General features: G+C 38.2%; 1 protein-coding gene across 11 annotated transcripts in view; it reads left to right on the top strand.

Annotated features, from left to right (window-relative positions):
- The window catches only part of BCAS3 (BCAS3 microtubule associated cell migration factor), a 494,723-nt gene that overhangs the window by 84,444 nt on the left and 386,709 nt on the right, over window positions 1-23,570 (top strand). For 10 of the 11 annotated variants that reach the window (XM_043531385.1, XM_037880505.2, XM_037880501.2 and 7 more), the window contains exons 11-13: window positions 12,884-12,960; window positions 14,780-14,863; window positions 23,345-23,515. In XM_043531385.1, coding sequence (XP_043387320.1) covers window positions 12,884-12,960; window positions 14,780-14,863; window positions 23,345-23,515 — 332 coding nt within the window. The remainder of the gene's footprint in view (window positions 1-12,883; window positions 12,961-14,779; window positions 14,864-23,344; window positions 23,516-23,570) is intronic. The other variant, XM_037880509.2, reaches the window with a different exon arrangement.

Raw genomic sequence — 23,570 nt, 5'->3', positions numbered from 1 at the left:
GAAAAAAGTATGCTTTAACATCAGGGATAGAAGTAAGTCATTAGTGTGGGGGGGAGAATGGTATGTCTAGTCATTTTCGGGTTTCCCTGCAGTTTCACTGTATACTATAATATTTTATACAGTCTACATTTTGATTTTAAAATAACATGTTTCTGACCCCCATTATGAGCAATGCCTCGCAGGAGGTGCAGCCCAGGAAAGGATGGGGCTGGGCAGAGGTTGGCTTTAAGCCACCTTTGCATTTTCTGAATTGGAGCAGCTGTGCACTGCAGTGTTCCAGCCACACCTTTTTGTGTCACTGGCCTCCCCACCCCACTGATATACCTCTACACTGGGGGCTGGTGGAGTGAGGTCAGTGTAGGGCTGCCGAGAGAATCTCCCTTTACTAGGGAAATTCCTAGTAAAAGGATCCAGCTGTGGTGGTCCAGCTGTGTTTGGGCTCCTTTTTGCTGAAGGAGAGGAGGCAGAAAGGGGCTAGAACACAGACCCGAATTAGAACTATTCTCTGTCTGTCTGAAGATGCTGCTGTTGTAATGTAAACCAATAAAAATTGCCTCCCGCTCAAGAGCAGCAGCTGCAAATGTGGGAAATCACCCGTTTAAATGCCAATATCATTAAGCAGAAGCAACAAGCGTTATCTTTTTTTATTTTTTATTTTTAAATTAAATGCAGAACGCACAATTAAGATCACAGCGTCAGGAATTCAGAAGTTAAGGTTCTACAGGCTATGTTAATGCAGCCGTGTTGCATACACGTGGTATGCCTGGTTTTGTGGTTGAATATGTAGCTTACTATAGTGTTGTAATAAACGTCCCATAGAATATTCAGGATCTGCAACATGTTCGTGCGGCTGTTGGAACATTAGCTTCTGCGTTTCCTGACTTCTTTCTGAGGCTAAGTGTGCCAGTTTAATATTGCATTCGTGTGGGAGGTTTTTCTGCATTTAGCGAGATGAAAATGCAATGATTGAATTGAGTGGAAGAGAGACAACCAATTTTATTTTAAGCTTTCATAATAAATACACATTTTACAGGTGCCCATATCTCTGTATGTCAATTTAAGTCCGGTGTTTAAACTCGCATGGAAAATATATTGTGGGTAATCATGGAAAAATAACTTGAACTTCCATATCTGGTATATACAGTTATCGACACTGTGAGAGGTATTCCTACTTCTACCTCTGTTAGCTAAGTAAAGGCACACTTTCAATTTGCAAAGAATTCATGTCTGTAACTTTCCAATGGCATTCCACTCTCCACTGTGCCTACATTTGCAGCCAAGTAGGCTTCATCAAGCTGCATCATGGAATGAAAAAAAAAAAAAGAATGAATCCAGGGATGGCTGCAAGTTCACTGTTTTTGGAGTATTTCCTTGTAGCCCAGCCCACTGAACTCATTTGGCTCTTGCACTGAAAATTTGTTCCTTTTGCTAGGTGTGAATGCTGAGGGGCAGATTTTAGATCGTTGGACTTGTACTCTGGTACAAATCAGTTTTGCTTCAGAGCCTTTCTCTTTGAATATTGCACGTGACTGCAGGATCAAAACCTGGCATTCACAATGATGTGCAAGCTTTTTTTTTTTTTTGTCTTCGTAAAAAATAAATGTGAAATAACTGTTCTTCATTGATTTGTGTGCCATCAATGCTCCTGCAGCTGCCCCTCCAAAAATGCTCAGTTTAACATTGATGATTACAAAGATGGCCTTATGGATACTTTACTCTCTATAAAGAACCTCCTTCCTCCCTCTGAAAAGAGATGAGTACATATAACATCATACATGTGGCATCATCTTTGCATACAGTAACTGGTGCCTGCTCAGTCTCTCTTTCCCTTCTACTCCTCATATTGATATATTCACAATCCATTATTCTCCAGAGATGAAGACAGTTATTGCAGCCATTATCTGGCACCACATTTCTATTGATGCTGTACAGCTAGCCCCTTAAGAGGTAATTTTCCAAAGAGTTCAGCCAGTGTACTTCATAGCCCTTAAAAGCCAGGAAGATTTTTGTGTAACTGTGCGGCTAAAATTGTACAATATGTACTGAATACCTTTCTATTCGGCTAATAGAATAAAAATGGACACTCTGCAATTGATTATTCTAATCTGTGAATTCGTGGGTTGTATTGTTTGTTGTAGGTATTCATGTTCAGGAAATGATGTGTTGGTTTCAACCTGCTAGAGGCCAGGTCACCTAGGTTTCTTTTGTGAATTTGGTAGAATTCCTCTTCCCTGATGGGCAAACGGGGAGCAGCCTCTTTGCTACAAAACAGGACTGTTAGATGTCTCGTGAAAGAATTAAAAATTTAAAGTACTTTTTGGAAGAGAGTGACTCTCGTGCATTTCTTGCATTCCTTTCGCTTCTGAATCAAAATTGGTAGAGATTACTACTTCTGATTGTCTGATCTGGTGGAATGGTATAGTGTATGGTACGAATCCAGATTGCAACAAACCACCTTATAATTTCCTTCTTTAGAATGCTCTGCTCTTATTCAGTTTTCTTTGACTATCTAGAAATGCTGCCACCATATAACTTGCTGACACATCACTTAAGCATTGGTAGGTGGACTCAACAAACAGTTTAAACCTGAGCATTATTAAAAGTCTTCCTGTTGGTTGGCTACCTGTACTTATGGCAGCAGGAAAACTTTGTTCGAGGTTAAGAGATCTGAGTTTCAAGTGAGCAGAAAGTTCTAGGTTCAAAATTTATTTCTTGAGCATGAAAGAGCATATACTTTGCCTGGGACAAGTCCACCGGAGTAATACTAGTTCTGCTACTTTCACATCTATGAGCAAATGTTCAAGATAGATTTGTCTCAGCTGTGACCGCTTTACATGAGAAATGCTGAAAAGCAATAGGGTGATTAAAGCTGGAGCATCGTTTACAAGGGATCTTATGCTGCATCTGGGAATCTGAGCTATCCTACCACCAAGATCATTATTCTACTCTTTTTGGAAGGCCTAGAAGACATCCTGCAAGAATTATAGAGTCTTAATCTTCCATCAGTGCTAGTCCGTTTATAGGATAGTACAGTGAAGTAGAGATACAGTTGGGAAAAGACTTGCATAAAGACAAAAGGGCAATTTGTAAATCCAGGTTTATCAGCTAAACTGACTGTTCTTTGCAAATTTAAAAGTAATGTATAAAAGATGAGGTGCTGTCTGTAATGTATAAAATACCAGGTGCTGTTATACTGCTATCCCAAGCATTGGAATACAAAATATGAAACCTAAAAACAATAGCATCTTACTCACAGTGGCATGCTCGTGAACTGCAACCAACAAAATTAAATTATACATACTCTTAAATTGCCTGGGGCCGGGGGGGGGGAAGGCATAACAAAGCTTTACGTCCACTATAGTGTTCTGAAGGCTGCCAAATTTGTGCTCTGGTGAAGTAGCATGTGTAACAAATGTTAAAGGCCAGGGTCCTCTATGGTGAAATCTCTTGACATTTGTCCTGGAGAGCTCGACTCAAAGGACCAACAGCAAAATAATCTTAAGAGCTGTGATGGAATTCAAGGGAAGAGGAGGTCTCTATGTGAGTTGGGTAGTTCAAAATGACAACAATTCTGATCCTCCAGTGAGCTTGGCATGGGTGCACTCTGCACCCATGCAGGTTCAGGAGTCTGTCTACACAAAGGTCATTGTAGTATTGGCAAAAACAATGAGTCCTTGGGGCACCTTAGACTTAGAAATTTATTTGGGCATAAGCTTTTGTGGGCTAAAACCCACTTCATCAGATTTCATGGGCTAAAACCCATGCATCTGATGAAGTGGGTTTTAGCCCATGAAAGCTTATGCCCAAATAAATTTGTTAGTCTCTAAGGTGCCACAAGGACTCCTCGTGGTTTTGTCTGATACAGACTAACACGGCTACCACTCTGAAGTTGTATGTGTGAGAATAACACACACTGACTGAGAATCTTACGCTAGAATGGGAAAGAAGAGGGCATAACTAGCAGTAGTGGATGTACTCCTTCATCTTCTTTCTGGGCTTATGTTTTGATAGTGATAGTTTATAAAAGAAAAAAGAAGGCTGTAGATGCTGAGCATGGTTTCACAGTGAGGGGTGTCCTGCCTGCTTGCTCTTTTGCTTGATTGTATGGGTGATATTTAAACAGAAGGAAGTGTAAGAACAATAGATGATCTCAGTAAAGTATGTGACAGTATGAAAGTAATAACATTTATGTAGGGCCTTTCATCTAGAAGGATCCCAAAGGAATTTATAAACAATATTGCTTTATAAAAAATATAAACAAATAGATTTGGTTTGCCTCATGATGCTAAAAAAAACCCCCTAAACAAACAAGAAATATTAGACAAAACAACTTATATGATTTGTTTTCTTTGGAATAAACAATGCTCCTGCAACAACAGTATCACTATCTATTATTTACTTTCTCTCCCCTTTCTGCGCTCTCTGAAAGAAGCTATTGTCTATTGGCTCAGTCTCTTGTCATTTAGCCTTTTTATCTGGCCAGTTTAGGTTGCACAGTTCTTTAAGAAAGGAATCTTGTAATTTTATATGATTGTGAAGTGCTACATATGCTATAGGATTCTAGAAAAATTAATACATTGATATAAATAATAGAGACTATATAAAGATGCTTAAATAACTGAAATGAGGCCACTTCCAGAGTGGATTATTGTAGTTAGCTATTTAATAGTGCACAACAATGCTACTTAACAGCTCTTGGTGTTGGAAAAGGAGCATACCTTGTATAATTGCTACAAGACAAATATTTTCAGGTAATAGAATTATTCATTTTGGAATTTGGCCAGGAAATCCGGTTAAAAAACCCTGTTCTTGAGAAAGTGCCTAGACATCTTTAATGCCCCCAAGAACCAGAATACCTACATGCAGAAACCTGTATTCCTGGCAGAAGAGTGCTCTCTAGCAACAGGCAGGGGCACTTGTTCAAAATGGATACAAAGGGATGTTCATCACTTCCTAAATCACAAGCAAATTTTCTGTAGCGTGTAAATAATCCTTGGAGGTCTCCTGTACTGACCAGTCTTGACCCTGGTTATCTTATCAGCGCTCTTATCTGATCTCAACCCAATGTCATATGGCAGTGTCAAGTCCAAACAAATGCAGTTTAATTCACAGTTTGGGATTAGAGACTGACTGATGCTGTATAGGGAACCTTTCTAGTAGTACTAGTCATACTCCTGTGTTGTATAAAGACTAAGACAAAGGTAGCCTGAAATGAAATTGTTCAATGCCAGTATGAAATCCTCACTCTTATGAGGATATAAAGTGTGGAACATCCATTAAAAGGAGGAAGAATGTCTATTATCATTATTTGAGGAGAATCCTTTCTATTAAGAACAAAGGAGGGGGGAGGAAGAAGAGGGAAGGGGGAAGTTAGAGAGAACCTGGGAAAGGAAGGCAGTAAACATTATGAGTAAGAGGAGATTTTTATAGTATGGTCACATAAAAAGGATTGGCGAGGGCAACTTACTGAATAGGCTTTCACTGGAAACCAGAAACCAGGGCTAGATGGTGGAGACAAAGGCCAAAGACTGATAGATGTCAATTCTAGACATTTTTAAAGACTATAAAATGGATGTAGATATAGAGTCCCTAGAGTATGCCATAAAAGAAAGAACATACCGAGGGTGTCTTGAGATAACCCTGTGGGCTCAGTCTGAAGGAAGACTATGATGTTGACATGCACAATTCCGTTCTTTTCCTCTTAAAGTTTTATTCTGTTACACATAAATCTGAAACCGTTTTAACAGCATATCCGCTTACATTGCATGTAGAAAGGAGACAGAAGGGCACGTACCCTTTTTCTGTACATGGAGCCATACTTAATGGTCAAAGTGCCATTTGTACTTTTTATATAAAAATAAGTGGCTGTGGCCATTAGAAATACCCGATCTTCTCAAGACAAATAAACTTGAGTTCCAATTTATGTTTAACTCCAAAGGCTGCTGTGAGAGAGCTCTATTCAGCACTCTTGACTCAGTGATTTTGGAAAGAGTTTGGTATGAGTAAGAAGTTGCTGAAGAGGAAGCAAAATAAGCTATTACAGGCTTAATTACAAGAAGCCCTTGACTGATTAGCACTGGAATATTGCCCCGCCAAATATATACAAGAATTTTTCCATGCAGCGTTGATCCTCTTATTACCAAGGTGTGCATGCTCAAAAGGAGTTAGGCTCCTAACTCCTGTTGATTTCAAGAGACGAGGCGGGTGAGGTAATATCTTTTATTGGACCAGCTTGTGTTGGTGAGAGAGACACTCCTTCTCCCTCTATCCCCTTTTCCCACTACCTGTTAGGGAAAAGTCCTGGAACTTAACAGAAAATTATCTCTGCTGTCCTAAGAAAGTATGAATGACCATACTGGGTCAGACTAATGGTCCATCGAGTTTACTTCCCTGTCTTCTGACAGTAGCTGGCTCCAGGTGCTTCAGAGGGAATAAACAAAACAACATTTATCGAGTGATCCATCCACTGTTGTCCAGTCCCAGCCTCTGGCAATCAAAGGTTTAAGGACATCCGGAGGATGGGGTTGTGTCCCTGACCATTTTGGCTAATAGCCACTGATGGACCTATCCTCCATGAACTTATCTAATTCTTTATTGAACCCAGTTACACTTTTGGCCTTCACAACATCCCTGGCAATGAGTTCCACGGGTTGATTGTGCGTTATGTGAAGAAGTACTTTTTTTATGTTTGTTTTAAACCCTCTGCCTATTAATTTAGCTCTGGTTCTTGCATTATGTGAAGGGGTAAATAAAACTTCTCTATTCGCTTTTTCCACAGCATTTATGATTTTAGAATAATAGAAATGTAGGACTGGAGGGGACCGCAGTAGATCATCTAGTCCAGTCCCGTGCACTTCTTATAGACCACTTTTTATAGACCTCTATCATATCCCCACTTAGCCATCTTTTTTCTAAGCTGAAAAGTCCCAGTCTTTAATCTCTCTTCATATGGAAGCTGTTCCATATCTCTAGTCATTTTTGTTGCTCTTCTCTGTATTTTTACCGATTCTAATATATCTCTCTCTTCAGATGGGGAGCTAGAACTGCACATAGTATTCAAGGTGTGGAGCTTGCCATAGATTTATATAGTGGCATGATGATATTTTCCATCTTTTTATCTATCCCTTTCCTAATGGTACCTACCATGCAGTTAGCTTTTTAAACTGCTGCTGCATGTTCTGTAGGATGACACAAGCATTAAGGGTAAATCTGGAAAGCCCGATTGGTTTAATTCCTATTATATTGTATGTGACTTACTTCAAAATGGCCCTGTTTCCCCACCCACTGATTGTTTAAAAGCTGAATGGCTGGAGAGGTAGGTTTTGCTCTTTCTCCCCTGACAACCCTCCCTCTATTCATGCTACTGTTACTGGAGCTAGAAGAGGACCTTTTAAATACATTTTAAGTAAAGGGGAAAGTTCCTTCTGGGAATGGAGGAGCTTAGCTTTCTTCAGGAGCCGAAAACAACAGGGTGATGGAGTGGGAGTTTGTGGGTTGCCATCATGAGAAGAAGAGGTGACCACATTTATTGTGCGCATATGGATATGAAACTGTGAATGCCAGTAGTCCTATAAGAGTTCAAGATTTTGTATAACACAGGACTATTGAGAAATAATACAACTCATACCTCTTTCCTTCTCGTCACTCAATGTGTGCAGGGATTTCATAATTGCTTAGAGGTTTACAGAACTGTATTGGTTTAATGAGCATTCTTGTACTATGGCTGAGGTCATTCCATTTCCAGTAAAATCAAATGTACAAATTCACTGTAACAGTAAGAAGACTAAAACCAGCTTTGAGTTAAATTATTACTGTGTGCTTATTTTGAACTTATATTTTAAAATAATGCAGTTCAGTAATAAAAACAACAACAACAACTTTGCATGTATATAGCCCTTTTTGCTGAAGACCTTTACAAGCATTAATGAATTTGGCCTTTGTTACCATTGAGAGGTAGGTTAGTATTATTTCCATTTTACCGATGGGAAGAATGAGGCATGGAGAGATTAGGTGATTTGCCCAGGTTAGCACAGGAAATCTGCAGCACAGCTGAGAATAGAGCCCTACTCCTAAAAGGAGATTTTTAAAATCTCAGTTAGAATCTTTTGCCTTAACCACAGACTGCAAACTCATTTCTTTTCTGTGTGTATTAATTTATGTAGAGAGAGAGAGTAATTGTGTATTTTAGAAATATTTAAATTAGCCTCTATGTGCTCACCTTTTATATTGGGGTGTGTGTGTGTTAATTTTCTCAGTAAAGCCTGTTATAAGACACAGTGTTGCTAAGTACTTGTATGATTTGCTGTACTTTTGGAAGGACTTTCCCTTTGTGATCTTCTCTTGGATGACCTCTTGATACCTTCATTGAAACTTGGAAACGTTGGTCTTCTTGACAGTTAGCACGGCTTTCTCATTATGTTCATTTTCATTGTAAACATGAAAGAACTGCTGTCGTTATTGCTTAGAATAGATTTTTCTTCAGTTGTTTTGAAGTTTAGTAGAAGTAGAAGTTAATCTTTAAGAGAGTCGTGCTTAGAATGATTGGATAGCAAAGCCTGACAGGTCACGCTGTTTGTCTTTACATTTGCCGAGTAGATGATGATCTGCTGACTCCAGCTGTAAGTGTTTTTTTGGATAGCAGAAAAACAATTGGCTTTTCTTCCCATAAAATATAACCCTTTGTTTATTCTTATGGGGCAGGAAGATTCCAAAACACATGGAGTCACAAAGGAAAGAAGTGAAAAGTGTTGCTTTCTTTTTTTTACACTCTCTTTTTTTCTTAATTGAGAGAAGAGAGTTTAGTACTGAGTTGAATTGCTGACTTCAATGGAGGTAATTATTGGAACTGAATAATTTGCAAGTAGAAATGTATTAAGTTGTCCAAGTCTAATTCACATAGTGTACTGCCTGTAACATAAAGTTACAGTTAATAAAAACACCTGCTACTAGAGATACTCTAAATTTTTTGGTTTCAGAGTAGCAGCCGTGTTAGTCTGTATTCGCAAAAAGAAAAGGAGTACTTGTGGCACCTTAGAGACTAACCAATTTATTTGAGCATAAGCTTTCGTGAGCTACAGCTCACTTCATCGCAGTGAATGCATCCGATGAAGTGAGCTGTAGCTCACGAAAGCTTATGCTCAAATAAATTGGTTAGTCTCTAAGGTGCCACAAGTACTTCTTTTCTTTTTTCTAAATTTTCTGTATAGACTCATTTCAACCAAAGGAATGAGGCTTTTTGTGTTTCCTTACTGTCTTCAGTTCATTCAAATGATCAGTAACCGCTTTTTTTTTCTCAAAAGAGAATTTGTCTTTTTAAATTGCTTACTTTTTGCCAGGTTTATGCATTTTTTGCTATCAGTTAATATCAGTTTTGTTATCAGGTTAATATCAGTTTGTTCTTTGGTATCTACCTCACAGTAGTTATGGTGTTTGGGAAGCACAGATGGCTGATTACAAAACACCGTAAATATGTATGAGACAAATTTTAACACTTAACATCTTTTTGTGGATATCTGTATGAGGGATGGGGGGAGGATTCCAAGGACCTGCACATCTTTACTGAACCAGATAGCAATTGTACAAGCTGAAGCTGAGGTCAGCATTAAGTCCTTCCTGGTTTATAATAATAATGTCATCGGAAGAACACATTTGTATTTACAACCTTAAGAAGGATTTTTGCATTCTTTCATTAAGAGGCTCTGGCTGCCCACATTTTATGCACTTTCAGAGTGCAGTAACAATTGTGGCATCTTACTCTCTGCTTTCATTTTCCTTCCTGAGATCAAGAAGGTGAAAAGGCATCTTACAAAATGCTCACTTGGTTTTGCTTTCCTGGCTTGAGATGGGTTTAGTGGGATGAATTGCTGCTATTTCTGTTACCATGGCTTCATGACCTTTGAAATGGCTTATTACGATTTTTTGAATTTTATAGTACTCCCACCTCTACTCCGAAAAATAGATACTGGGCATGATTTAACTCATGCAGCATGACTAGTCTAATATCCACTTCTACATGTGTCCAGAAAGAATGATCTTCAAATACATATTTCAGTCTCTCTCATAAATATATACATGTATGTAAGTGAGATTTTAAAATCTCGCATTTTGCACATTAAAATAAGTTTAATCAGTGTCTGCTAATCAATTGTTTTAAATCTCCTTCAGCACTGCACAGTCTAGAAAATAATGGCATAGGAAAATGTTTTGCCTTTGTCCTCACTAAAAGTGCTGGCCAAGTGGCTGTTCAAGAAGCAAATGATTACAGCTAGTATGAAAAGGATGGTTTACTAGGATCATTCTTATCTGTAGTTCCCATCAACCTTAGACGAGGAATAGATTTACTTGTTCTTATTGTAGTTAACTGATCAGTATAGAAGAATTTGACCCATGAAATAAATGGGTTAAATAGAAGTGTAGCTATATTTAGCTTCCTCTTTGTATGTCACTTCTCCACTGCTATATTCTTCAAGTCCTTCCATTCCCTTTTGTTGCTAAATGTGTGTACTATTCTAAAATGCTGTTTGACTGACCCCACTCTACCCTTTATGATTTGGATTAACCAAAACTCCAGTAAATGACAGAGGCATATCTAAACATTTTAAATGCATTGTTTTGTTTACCTTTTATCTTGGTCAACCAATAAGAGAGAAATACTATAAATTGATATAGTGTAAATGATCTTCTGAAAGATAATAGAGAAAAATATGGATGATTAATCCTTTGATAGGATCCATGCTTTATACACTGCCTATGATATTTCTTCTTAAAATTATGTGTAGTTTTTGTATTTTGTACCCCCCTCCCAAAATAGTTAACATGAATAATTTTCCCTTAGCCAACCATGCCAACATTTAGGTGCTGTTTTAGGTAGTACTGACCTCAATCCAGCAAATAGGGCTATTCACATGGTTAAAGGTACTTTACTGGCTCAGGATCTTATTGCACTAGCCTTTCACATTTAGTCACCCAGAATCAAATCGTGCATCAGGCCCCAATTCTGCAAATAACTGTGGTGGAATTACTTATATCTATATGAAATTCCATTGATGTTAGTGGCACAATGCATTGGGGTTCGGATCTGCACAGGCATATCTATTTGCAGGATTGGAGCCCTAAATGGTAAGGAAAAATGTTACGTATTATTTGTGGTGTTGTAGTACCTATAGGCCCCGGTTGGGATATGATTGGACTTCATAGTATTATGTGTTCGGCATCTATAAAGAAAGAGACGGTCCCTGCCCCGAAGAACTTACAATCTAAAATGACCAAAAAAGACCCAGGGAAGAACAGGCCACAGTATATAGCAAACTGGTCAGAGTGCAATAGGAAGAGTGCAGCCTTCAGTTCCAGATTTTTTTCCTTTATGCTTTTTCATTTAGGTTTTACTCTTTCCTATTTCTTCTGTCAAATTGTTCTTAAACTTGTCTTTATAATATTTTTTATTTTAATCCTGCTTTTGTTTATAATTAATGCTAGCATTTTCTATATTTCGTTAACTTTTGACTTTCTGTTGGTTACATTTAGCACCCCTATCTAGTTCGTTAATTTTAAACGTTGGCAACTTTAAAATATATATATATTTAACCCTCACCTTTTCAAATATTCAAGGGGATCTTTAACTTTAGCTGCTTTTTAACACTGTTATTTTCTGTGCTGTATTGTTTTTAACTTTTAATCTTAGCCTTATGCATATCTATTTTAAAATTTTAAGACTTTTGCAGGTGTATCTGCAAATGCACCTATTTTCCTTGGTAACACAGACCGTGAATAACAGGTTAGACCAAGTGTGGTCTAAGTATATTTGATCCTACCTCAGTGCAGGGACTGGACTAGATGACCTCTCGAGTCCCTCCCAGCCCTATATATCTATGATTCTATAAGCGATGGAAAGTTTTTAGTATGGAGCTAACTGGAGTTCTGATGCCGAGCTTGAGTCAGTGAAGGGGATAACGAACGAACAGTTTTGCAGGAAGAAAGCACAGTTTTGTAAACACACCCCAAAGCAAGCACGCAGTTTGTCATGATAGGCAGTCTGCTTAAAAGAGACTCAGTACTGGGATAGAAGAAATGTTGCAAGCCAAGACTAAAATGCGTTGATAAAGCTGGGCAAGGGAAGCTTACACATCCCCTCTTCTGTACTGTTCATGATTGGGGTCAATGCTGTTAAAGCTCTCCCTTTCATGAATACTTACATATGGGCTTAATTTAATACATTGTGAGTAGTCCCAATGACTTAATGGAACTACCTGCGGGGTGAAATTGCAAGTTGACGTCAATGGGAGTTTTGCCATTGATTTTAATGGGGTGAGGATTTCACTCAAAGTGGGTAAAGTTAAGTACCCACATAAGTCTTTGTGAGAGGTGACCTGTAAAACACAAATACTTCTATTAAAAACAAACAAAACCCACCCACAGACACCTAATATGATTTTGACCTTATTGCAGTTATTGATCACCAGCAGGCATTCAGTGAAGTGAACTTAATCATAGTGTAAATATATAGAATTGCTTGGGTCACAATGTGGAGAAATCCACTTTTCAAAGTACTGAAAACCCCTGTAACTTAAATTAAAAGTTAATATCTCATGCAGTTTTGAGTGATGGGTTTCTTAAAGTTGTAAAATCTATTCTCCACTCCCAGCCTTTTAAAAAAGAAACTCAGACATAAGGAAAAATTAGCATTTACCATTAATTAACTAACTGTTAATAACATGGCTCATCTAGCCACAATCTTATCTTCAGCTACAAAAATGTAAGCATTTGCTGAGTGATATTAGCAATTGAAAGCTCTTTGTTTAGGCTTTTTGTTTTCTTGGCAATAAGTAAAATTCTTTGTAAGAAGTCATTAAGATATTTCTCAGTGCTGCCTTTTGAAAATTTTCAGGCTGCTATCCTTGTCCGGGGCCAAACATGAATCCCATTGCTCTTGGGAGTCGTTGGCTTGCTTATGCAGAAAATAAGGTAAGGAATAGCTTAAATTTTAAATATTTTCTGTAGTAGAGAAGCCAGAATGATTTTACCTAAACCACAGGAACAGACTTGTTTAAAAAAAAGAAAAAAAAGGCTGCAGCCTTTAAAAGGACATTGACAAATGATGGTTGGCCAAAAATTACACCTACCAGCTGTGTTTTGTTTGCAGTTATATCATCCTTCTACTCTATGTACCATATTCAACTGTGTGAGCTTACAGGGCCTGGATATACAAGAATAGTACAGGCAGAAAAAGGAGAGTTTTCAATCCATGATTGCATCATATAGCTTGCTCAGCAATTAACACCTTAAAAATTGTGTTCAGTTCTTTAAACAATAACTCGCAACACCCCTGTAAGACAGATGTATGCCTATTTTACAATTAGGGGAAACTGAGTCACAAAGTGGTCCAAGGATTTGTCTAAGACCACACAGCAAGTGAGTGGGTAGAGTGGGGATTAGAACTCAAAAGTTCCTGGCTGCCTGCCTCCAGGCTCAATCCATTAGACCACAGCTGTCTTCGAGAATGTAAAATATTGAATTAGTTCTGATTATTTTAGAGTCAAAGAGAGGAAAAATTAGATGCCAAGGAAAGTAATTAGCACTCTTTTTACCCAGTGTAGTCCTAAAAGATCATTGCGAATTTAAAACAAGATGTGTTTGAAAACTTCATCTTCAGTTACCAGAGTATGGTTTGTATTTTAAAATGGAAGCACTTACCTTTTTCATGTTCACCCTTGGTTACATTCCTGTGACAGGAATAGCTGCTTGTAAGAACTGAGCCAAAGACTATCAGAGAGGCAGCTTTTATTAATTTGCCTGCTGTTATACCTCTGTCCAAATTTAGGTCTGCCTCTTGATGAAACACCACACCCATCGGTCAGCTACAGTGTTGTTCAATTTACAGACTGATCTATAAGTTTTGCAAATGCTACTGTAGCAATATTTAAACAAATTATGAAAATAAATAGATCAAAAGGGAACTTCAGCTACTGATGTGTCCCTCGGATACATTGACTGTTGCCCTTCTTCAGTTGAATTTTTACTTTTTTACCCATTTTAATAGAATTACGAAGAGGCATTTTCAGGAGAAGATATAGTTTAGGGTGATTTTTATCCTTTTTTCCTCTTTCTTTCAACAAAAATGATAGAAGGGAGCAAATAGAGAGTCGACGTTTTCTATGCAGCAACAATAAATATCAGTGACTCATTTGCCATTTTATTTAACTGGCAGTCTTTGTTAATTGTTTGATAGGGGCTAAAGGTGTCCTGTTTTGGTCTATTAATAATAAAACAAAAGCAGTCTAGAAGCAATGCAATTGCAGACATATTAAATCTCTACAAAGCCCAAAGAAGTAGAAATGTGTATGTAGCAAACTTTTTTCTTTTGTCATTTTTCTGCTTGCTGGAGTCTGTATAATAAAAAAAAAAAAAAAAGGAGCGGAGGGGAAAGCCACATCCAAATTCTTAGGATGTCAAATATTTAAAGTTACATAGACATCGCTAAAGCCGTTGATTATATTTATTTAAATTTATTTGCGGTAATGCTGCCAGACCCAAAATTCCACCATTTCAAAGTTTATGAATTCTTAGGGACTACTCATCTTGTAATTGAAAACCAAAGCTGAGCTTGCGACAGTCTGGGTGGCACCCAGAAGATTATAAAAAGGGGTTAAGTGTCTCAGCAGGGCTTTTTGCTATTTGTATGAAAAAACACGCCACTGTACATGATAAATAAGAGCTATGCTAATGGGTTACGGGGTTGTATAGTTTAATAATAGTGACTTGCTGGCTGTCTTTCTCCTCGCAGCTGATCCGGTGCCATCAGTCCCGTGGTGGAGCCTGTGGAGACAACATTCAGTCTTACACTGCCACAGTCATTAGTGCTGCCAAAGTGAGTACATCAGCAACCGCTGGAAGAAGTTATCGTGTGCAGTGATTATTAGATTCCCTCGCTGAACTGTATTGAGATCCCCCCCCCCCCCGCCCTTCGAATTCACAAAACAGAAAAGAATCTAAGAAAGGTGCTGGAATTGCTTTAATAATAATAAAACCAAATATAGGGGCCAGATCCTGCATGTTTCTGAGCAGCCATTGCTCAGCGCTTCTCAGTAGTCACTCAGCGTCATTCACGATTGGGCTTTTTTGTCTCAAACCTTTAGTCACACTACCAGCTCTTGCTCATGTGAGCATTCTCAGTTAAATCTACTCAAGCAGGACTGATACTCCGTTTATAAACACAGCCGTGCCTGGTGCTTTGTGGATATAGTTGTTCCAGGACTATATTTTTACTGTATTTCATGGGTGATAAAATTCTACTTGAAGGATAGAAGAGTTAATTAATTATATACTTACTACCAGAGCTGGCCGAATTTATTTCGGCAAATAGTTTATTCACTGGTATGATTTGTCAAATAGTTTTGGCTGGAAAAAATGAGGGGATGAAATTCTAAAACCATAGAAATGTTTCATTTCAACATTTTCAAAATTAAACATTTTGACTTTGTTCAGAAAAAATATTTGTTTGGAATTTTAGCTAGATTTATCAACCCCTGACCCCCAAGTTTTCATAAAAAACCCCAAGCCCCCCCCCGAAAACTAAACATTTCAAGTTAAAGGAAATGTTTTGTTAGACCTGAAATGAATTTTTTTGTTTTGTTTTTCACTGTCAAGAAAAACCTAAAAAACTGTTGATACAAACCGATTTATTTTTCAGATTTTTTGAGTTCAGCCACCGAACTAAAAAAATCAGTTATTTACCCAGCTCCAGTTATTATAACCTTCAAAAAAGCCTCTCAGTGTTAATAATAATGTTTACATTTAGATACCAGTGCCTATGGTTTGCTTAGTCGGAACAGCGTTCCTCTGTGTGTTTGGAAGCCTCTGAGTTTTCATGGAAAAATCTCAGGCAAGCCAAAAGAGCATGCATTTTTTTCCTGGAGATTTTACCTCTCACATTTGGCAAAGTCAGTTCTTTTTCACACACACACACAAAAGTGAGCTTCAGTGTTGGCTGGCAAACTTCATGCTGATTACAAGCTTTTCTTATAACCACAAGCCTTGTGATTTGTGAAATACACAACAAAACAGTTCTAATCATAGGGATTACAAAGAGAATCTAAATGACAGCATGGAATAGAAAGCACAACTGCACAGAACAAAACAACAGTTTAAAGAACCCACAAAGAGAAGCAAAGGTCATGATGTTTCATATAAAAGCAAATAAAAAAATGAATGTATTCCATCAAGATGGCTTTAGAACTCAACTGTGCTGTGGTTGGAGGGAAAGAAAAATCACAGGTTTTTACATTGCTGAGGGGAAATTTGGATCGTCCTCCTCCTGAAGATACTATGTTAAATCCGTAATATCTGCTTTGAGTTTCTTCACACTCAGTGGAAAAAGGTGAAAAAAATACTTTCTGTCTCATCAGTATTAGCATTGTTTTAAAAAAACAGGCAAATGGGCTTAGCTAACTAGCTCAGTAGCATTTGCTGTAATTGTACTCAAATAGGCTGGATTCTTGTTTACATGAGGGTCACTTTACACTACCATAGCAGCCTAAAAAGTGGCCTTAATATAAGCAAGAGTCTGGCCCAATACGTCATTGGAAAGAGCAAGCCACAATGTTGTTAAACCCTAAGAAGAACTGGGTAGCACACATTCAATAGTCCTTGCAGATCAAAGGGTAAGTTTTTGTTTTGTGGTGTTACTCTCTGGCTGGTTTTTTCAGTCCCTGTATCTGTCAGAAAGCACAAAAGGGTCCCTAGACAAGACCATAGATTAATAGTTTTTAAGGCCAGTAGGGACCATTATGATGATCTAGTCTGACTTCCTGCATCCTACATGGCGGGAGAATTTCACCCAATACATACGAGCCCAATACATACAAACTTGAAAATAATGATGGTGCAATAAACAGGGAAAATATTTGTATAGTTGTAGGAAAGAAAAATGTATGAGACCCTATGTAAGAGCAAGATAGTAATCAGAGCTGGGAAAAGATAGAAAGCCATTAGATAATATGCCCTAACACATGCACCTAACCCACTGATACTTGGGGAAGGACTTCCGGGTTGGTACTACAGGGTAGAATGGAAATCTGATTCTCTTGTCAATTGTTAGGGTGGTCCTTGGTTAGTTGTGACTTCATTGTGTAAATAGGGGCAAGGGAGACTCAGGGACTCTTGTGTACAGGATATGTGCTGGGGAGGGCATATATTTAAATGAGACCTCAATTTGTGATATAAATTAGAGTAGTAAAATGCCCACCTTGCAAGCCAGGGTGGAGTTTGGGTGGGACTGGGAACAGTGGAGACAACCTTCTGGGGAGGGAGGGAGATTTTGGCCAAGGGGATTTGAGACAGTCTTCATCATCCTCCCTGCTCTACCCCTACCTCTTTGCCTCTAGTAGATGGGGGGCTGCCGCTTCCCACTTCTGCCCCCTTTCTTCATGCTGTATGGAGAGACAGGATCACATGGAGCATCTGGGTCCAGGCTCTGGCGTTCATCCCATCCATTGCAGCTGCCGTTGGGCTGTGCAAGCCGGGGTCTTGGCTCTTCTGTTGCTGAAGCTGGGGAAGGGGATGATTTAAAAAAAAAAAAAAAAAAGGTGGATCCTAGATTGAGTAGCCCTGTTTGTCCTGCCTATCACTAATATGCTGGATGTCTGAGAGTGCCAGGGGCTGGGCTGATTCCCAGTTTTGGGGTCTGGAAGGTGCATCTTCCCTGTATTGGGAAACGGGCAAACAGCTATGTAGTGTGACATAACGACAGGAGTGTACCTCTATGTCCGGTGCTACCTGTAGCTCTTCTCATCTATCGTACCTCTTCCAAGAAAGAGAGGAAGAGGTTGGGACTCTGGTATCCAGTCAGGGTTCCTTGATTGGCCTGAGCGTGTAGAGAGAGGGCATGGGTTCACACTCACTTTCAAGGTAGGACCTCAAGGTCCACTGGTGCCAGTTCAGATCTCTGGAACAAACATGTGGGGTAGTGTTGGGTGATATATTCCAGTTAGCTGTAGGCTGTTAATAACATTGTATCCTTCTTGTTTAACCATATGATATCCGTGTTTCATTGTTTCTATGTCCACATCAATGGACAATGTAAATATTTTCAGCCTGAAATTTTGATAGGCAGGAAGCTATTTTATTGTTCGTTGACCAGGTTCCAATTGATTAGTACAAACCTGATACAAATTTATGCCCCGATTTTGCAAACATTTATGCACATGCAGAACTTTACTCATGTAAATAATCCAAGTGAAGGCAATGGGACTACTTAAGGGAGTGAAGGCATGCACATGTGTAAGCATTTGCAGGATTGGTGTCTTAATTATGTTTGTGCTTTCTGTTAACAGATTTGTAACTTCTGTGTCTGTTAGCAAGTCTAAAGCATGGAACAAAGTTAATAACTTTGTTTTGACCGATTTTAATCCAACTGGGTAGCAGTGAGCAATATGCGATTTCCTGGTAATTGAAACACTGATTTACCTCAGAGGCAAAGACACACTCCAAATATCTGTTGCCCTTTGCCCTTCCCATTACCTCACCGTCAACCTTATTGCTTGTTTAAGTAACTCTTCCTTTACAGGCCTCAACTGTGATTATATCTTATCTGCATGAAATGGTTTAGGATCCATCCCTTTGATCAATGGAAGTGTTAGCTACTTTTAAAGTGGATGTCCTTTTTTATTCCCTACTCTGTCCCTTTTGAATTCAGAGCGGTTCCATAAAAGTTCTTGTTTTCTCAAATGACCTTGAGAAATTCAGCCTTTTGTAGGTCTTGATTCCAATCTCTTATTGAGGGAAGTGGAGGAACCTTTGCACAGAGAAGGAAGATAAAGTATGGTAAGGAGTCATGGTGATAGAACCCCATCTGAGAGCTCCCACTTGGAGATCCTCAGAGGAAACACTCAGTAGCTGTGGAAAATATTTACTGTGATGACATTTGATGGGTTAACTTGAAAAATGCCGCAGTAGCTAACAGCTTTTTTTCTCCCTAATGTGGTTCCCATGCGTTTATCATTTGAAGTAGGTAGGTCTCCTGCTTAATCAACAATTTCAAGAGTTATCCACAATCCCTTTATCTGGCAATGCTAGAGCTACCTACCCCTGTTTACATTTAATGCCAAATTCAAAACCACAGTCACATTAGGAGACATTGACTCTTGGTGCCAAAGGGTTAATCTCTCTTTTTATCCCGGCAATATTGGAGAAACTCACAATATCATGGCTTTATTATTTGATGATCTTTATTTTAGATGTTTAGAAGGATTTTGTTTTGAACAGACAGAGTAGTTTTCACTGTTCCCACTTGTTGCATCTGACAAAAGCTCCCTTTTCTGCTGTTGCTTTTCCATGGGTCATTTTGCCCCTCTGATCTTTTCATTTCTTCCCATTTGTTTGGAGAGTGTGTTGACTATCTGTGTGTATTCTAAGGCAGATCACAGTAGTGATAAGTTCAGCAGCTTCACTGAACGTAAGTGCCCTTGAAACAGAAAATTATCACATTTTAAAATGTTGATAATTTAATAGAGTATATCAGGGAAGTTATTTAATGTTCACAAAGATGAAAATTGCTTTGTATGGTACGCTTCAAATCCCATGGATTTCTCCACTGCCAGTAAAGTCAGTGAAATGGGACTGAAGGCATGTAGCATCTTCCAGGAATGAAGCTCATTATTATTGAGTGGTTTTAGTGATTGGTGAACTTCCAGGGGTTGGGTTTAGATAATCATCCAGATGTGAAGTTGCTTATCTGCAGTATCCATGCTTTGGGGGGGGGAGGGGGGGAGGGGAAAGCAGAAGACACATTTTTCCATCCCCTTCTTTGGCTTCTTCCCATCTACCTGGAGAGAGACCCAGCTTTTTGCTAACGACTGTGTGTTGAGAAGGTGATCAGCCAGACCAGCTCATACTCTAGTCTCTTAAAGAGGTGTCCAGGTATGCCTTCTCTCTCCTAATTCAGTCTTGGGGTGGCATGGCAGGCACCTTTCCATACTTTTTTTTTAAGGGTAGCCAATAGATTCCTCTCTATATCTCGTGAGACCATTTTTTTCTGCTATTTCAGCACATATGGTTCTCATCATGGCTGGAGAAGGGAGAGGCAAGAACTTCATTTCAGAATTTCATCAAAAGTTTGGTTCAAATTTGGATCTAAAATTGTTTGAATCAAAGGAACTGTTATATTATTCAAACAATATTTTCCATTTAATTATTGATTACCAGGGTATTTGCATATCAGCAGAAGCTTTGGTTCTTTCAGACATTCCTGCTTCTCCTTCCAGAGTCTTAATTTGGAAACATCTATATTTTTATGTCAACTTATTGTTCATTTTGTGAGAAATAACAATACATCATTTTATCACTAAAAGGACATAAGATCTTGTTAAAACTAAACAGCTCAACTGTCATTGAATGACCCATTTTAATTTTCTCAGCTAATTAAAGGTGTGGTATTTTTAGATTAAACAGTGGATGAGTACATACTTTTTTTTTTTTAAATTAAAATAACTGTTTATATTTGAAGGTGAACAGGTTTTTTTAAGAGTCTAATTGCAGTACGCAAAGTTTGAGATTTTGCATTTAAATGTGCAACTTGTTTACAAGAAAACATTGAAACAGTGGATTTCATTTTTAGGAAAACATGATGTGTTCACTCACTACTGATTCCCATCAATAATGAAGAAAACTGAAAAGTGAAAACTCATACATTTATTTAAATTTAAACCTCTTTTGATGGTCTGCCTAATGTCTAACACCAAATTATAAACCAAGTTTTCTTGTCACCTAATAACTGCTTTAGTTGATTCTTTCTTGGTGTCTCTTAATCCCAAGGTGGTAAAGTGATTTAGCAAAAACTGCATCTGTTTTCTCTTGATACCTGATAACTTCTTAATGAGTACTAACAGCTTATGTGAGAGCAAGGCCATTAGCACTAATGGATAGGGAGGACAGCTGATATGGCATGGGAAAGGTTAAAGATTACCAGGGAAGTTTTTGCGAATATACACATAGCACAAGGGAATAAGCACCGTAATGGTTTTGCACTGATATTTATGTACTAATGGACTGGGCCAAATCTTTGTACGCCTATTACTTTTCAGACGTCTTGCAGTCACAATCTGGTATAACATATGACAGTAGTTCAGTTTGTTAGATAAGCATGCTATGTGTTTCATAGAAAGACTTAAATAGTGTGCTTGTCACTATATATAATCTAACTAGATATAATATTGCAGTTGCTTTCTTAAGAGGCTCATTCTAACCTGTTCTTGCCACATAATCTTTCCATGTATTTTACTGAATCTGTAATGCTTACATTTTCTGGCTGCATAAAATACCACTGCATTAGTGTATGCTCTTAGTTACAAATGTATGTCGCATCAGTATTGGTCAGTTTTTTCTGAAGGCCTATGTGTTGTAACACAGTATTGTGGTATTAACTTTTAGGTCTTTCCCTTCAGATACCATTATTTGTTTTGTTGTATATTATTTTTTATCTTCTGGATGAAACATTAGCTGTTAAAGTTTGTTTTTTCTTATTCACTGATATGAGTATGAAAAGACAAGATAAGAAGCAAATAGCAGGATATATTACTAAAGACTTTAAAACCAAAAGGCATTCCTTTGATAAAGGCATGGCTCAATTTTAAGTGGTAGCATCTCCATTAGCATTAATGGGGTAAGTACATCAACAGAGGCATCTCAGAGGTTAATCAGGCTTCCTGGCTAGAAATTGCCATCAATACAGTGTGGCGCCTAATTCTGTTGGTCCTTCAGAGGCTTTCCTGACAACACACTACCAGACTTTGTGTAAGTCGTTTCCTATGAATTATTAAAGCAAACGTTTGGCTGCTAATTGATGAACACTAATGTGTTTTCTAATCACTGCAGTTTGAGTTTTTAGCACTAAACAAAGCAGTTACAATTGATTTGTGGCTTATTCTTGGTTTCAGTTTGTGATCTGTATCTTTTTTTTTCCTTTTCAATTTAGCAGGCAGCTTTGCTTGTCATTTTAGTTAAGAATTTGTTTGTTACAATGTCATTTTGTTCTTAAACTCCTATTATATTTATTTATCAGAGCGGTCCTCAGTCCAAGGAAAGACATTTCAGAGTTGTAGCTGTTTTTGTTTTTGTTTTTTTTTTTTTTAAGCCATCTCTCCCAAACTGTCCTGTTCCATCCCCACTTGCAGAAAAAAAGTTAGTAAAGTATAAAACCCAGTGGAAGGGATAAATTTTCAAAGCAATGCCTGGGAAACATGAACAGTAAGTCCCATTACTGCTGGTGGGATTGTGTGATCTGCTGGAAAGTCCTCCTTCCCACCACTTTGAAGATGTAGGCTTTAATGTTACTGGTTTTGGGTCTCCTATTCAAATGATATTAGAACTCCAAAAGGTGAATTCTTGAGAAATAAATGACTATCCCTGTTATATCCATCAAGGGCCACATCCTTCCTGTCTTACTCATCTGGATACCATTGCCTTCAGTGGGACTATTAATATATGAGTAAGTCAAGCATGATTTGGTCCTAAGTAAATATTTCTCTACATAGTGGGAATGGGCGATGGGATGGATCACTTTGTTTACCTGTTCTGTTCATTCCCTCTGAGGCACCTGGCGTTGGCCACTGTCGGAAGACAGGATACTGGGCTAGATGGACCTTTGGTCTGACCCAGTAGGGTCGTTCTTATGTAGTGAATGTGTAATGCTCTTATTCCTCTCACTGCAGCTACAACATACATTTTGTTCCCTGTTACCATCTCTGAGGTGACGTATCAAATGAAAAAAAGGATAAGCTTTGTATATTTCTGTAGTTCATGATCATGGAGGAGCACGGTCATGTGGCAATAGAAATGTGATCTGTTCACGCACACACTGCCCTTCTTTCAAAGGGTTCTGTGCACCTGTCCCCTTTTACTATAATATCAATGTATTGTAATGCTTTCAACTGTAGTGGCTTTTGCTCAGTACCTCCAGGAACAAACAAATAAAAATGTTAGTTTTAAAAAGAAAAAAATTAACATAATAATGTCTAAAGACATTACAGTGAATACTTCTCTTCATCAATGTTTTTGAAGCCCTTAGCTAAAATATGTGAAATTACATTTTATTTTCCAAAGAAAACTAGTTCACGAGATAGATCAAACTCTATTGGTAGCTTGCTAAGCCTTTTAAATAGAATGTTATTACATGTAGCATCTCACACAATTAGTATGTCAGTTATAAAAACCCATTTAATTTGTTTTGTGTGTTTTTTGGTGTATGGTGGTGAGCAATCTAGTCACCACATTCATTGTGCTGTGAGAGAAATTTCAAAGTAGATCTGAAAAACAGCCCTAAAACTGTATTTATTGGTTCTCTTTCTTTTTATAGACGATAAAGACTGGACTTACAATGGTTGGGAAAGTGGTTACACAGCTGACAGGGACATTGCCTTCAGGAGCAACTGAAGAAGAGATTTTAGTTCATAGCAATACTCGTCGAAGTCCTCTGGTGCCTGGGATCATCACTGTTATTGATACCGAGACAGTTGGAGAAGGGCAGGTAATACAACTTGCAAAGAAACAAAAAGAGTATCAGAAGTGCCTTAAGTGTCACA

Source organism: Chelonia mydas, chromosome 17 (assembly GCF_015237465.2).
Source record: "Chelonia mydas isolate rCheMyd1 chromosome 17, rCheMyd1.pri.v2, whole genome shotgun sequence".
In the NCBI taxonomy this organism is placed as follows: domain Eukaryota; kingdom Metazoa; phylum Chordata; order Testudines; family Cheloniidae; genus Chelonia; species Chelonia mydas.
This window is presented reverse-complemented; position numbering and strand designations above follow the sequence as displayed.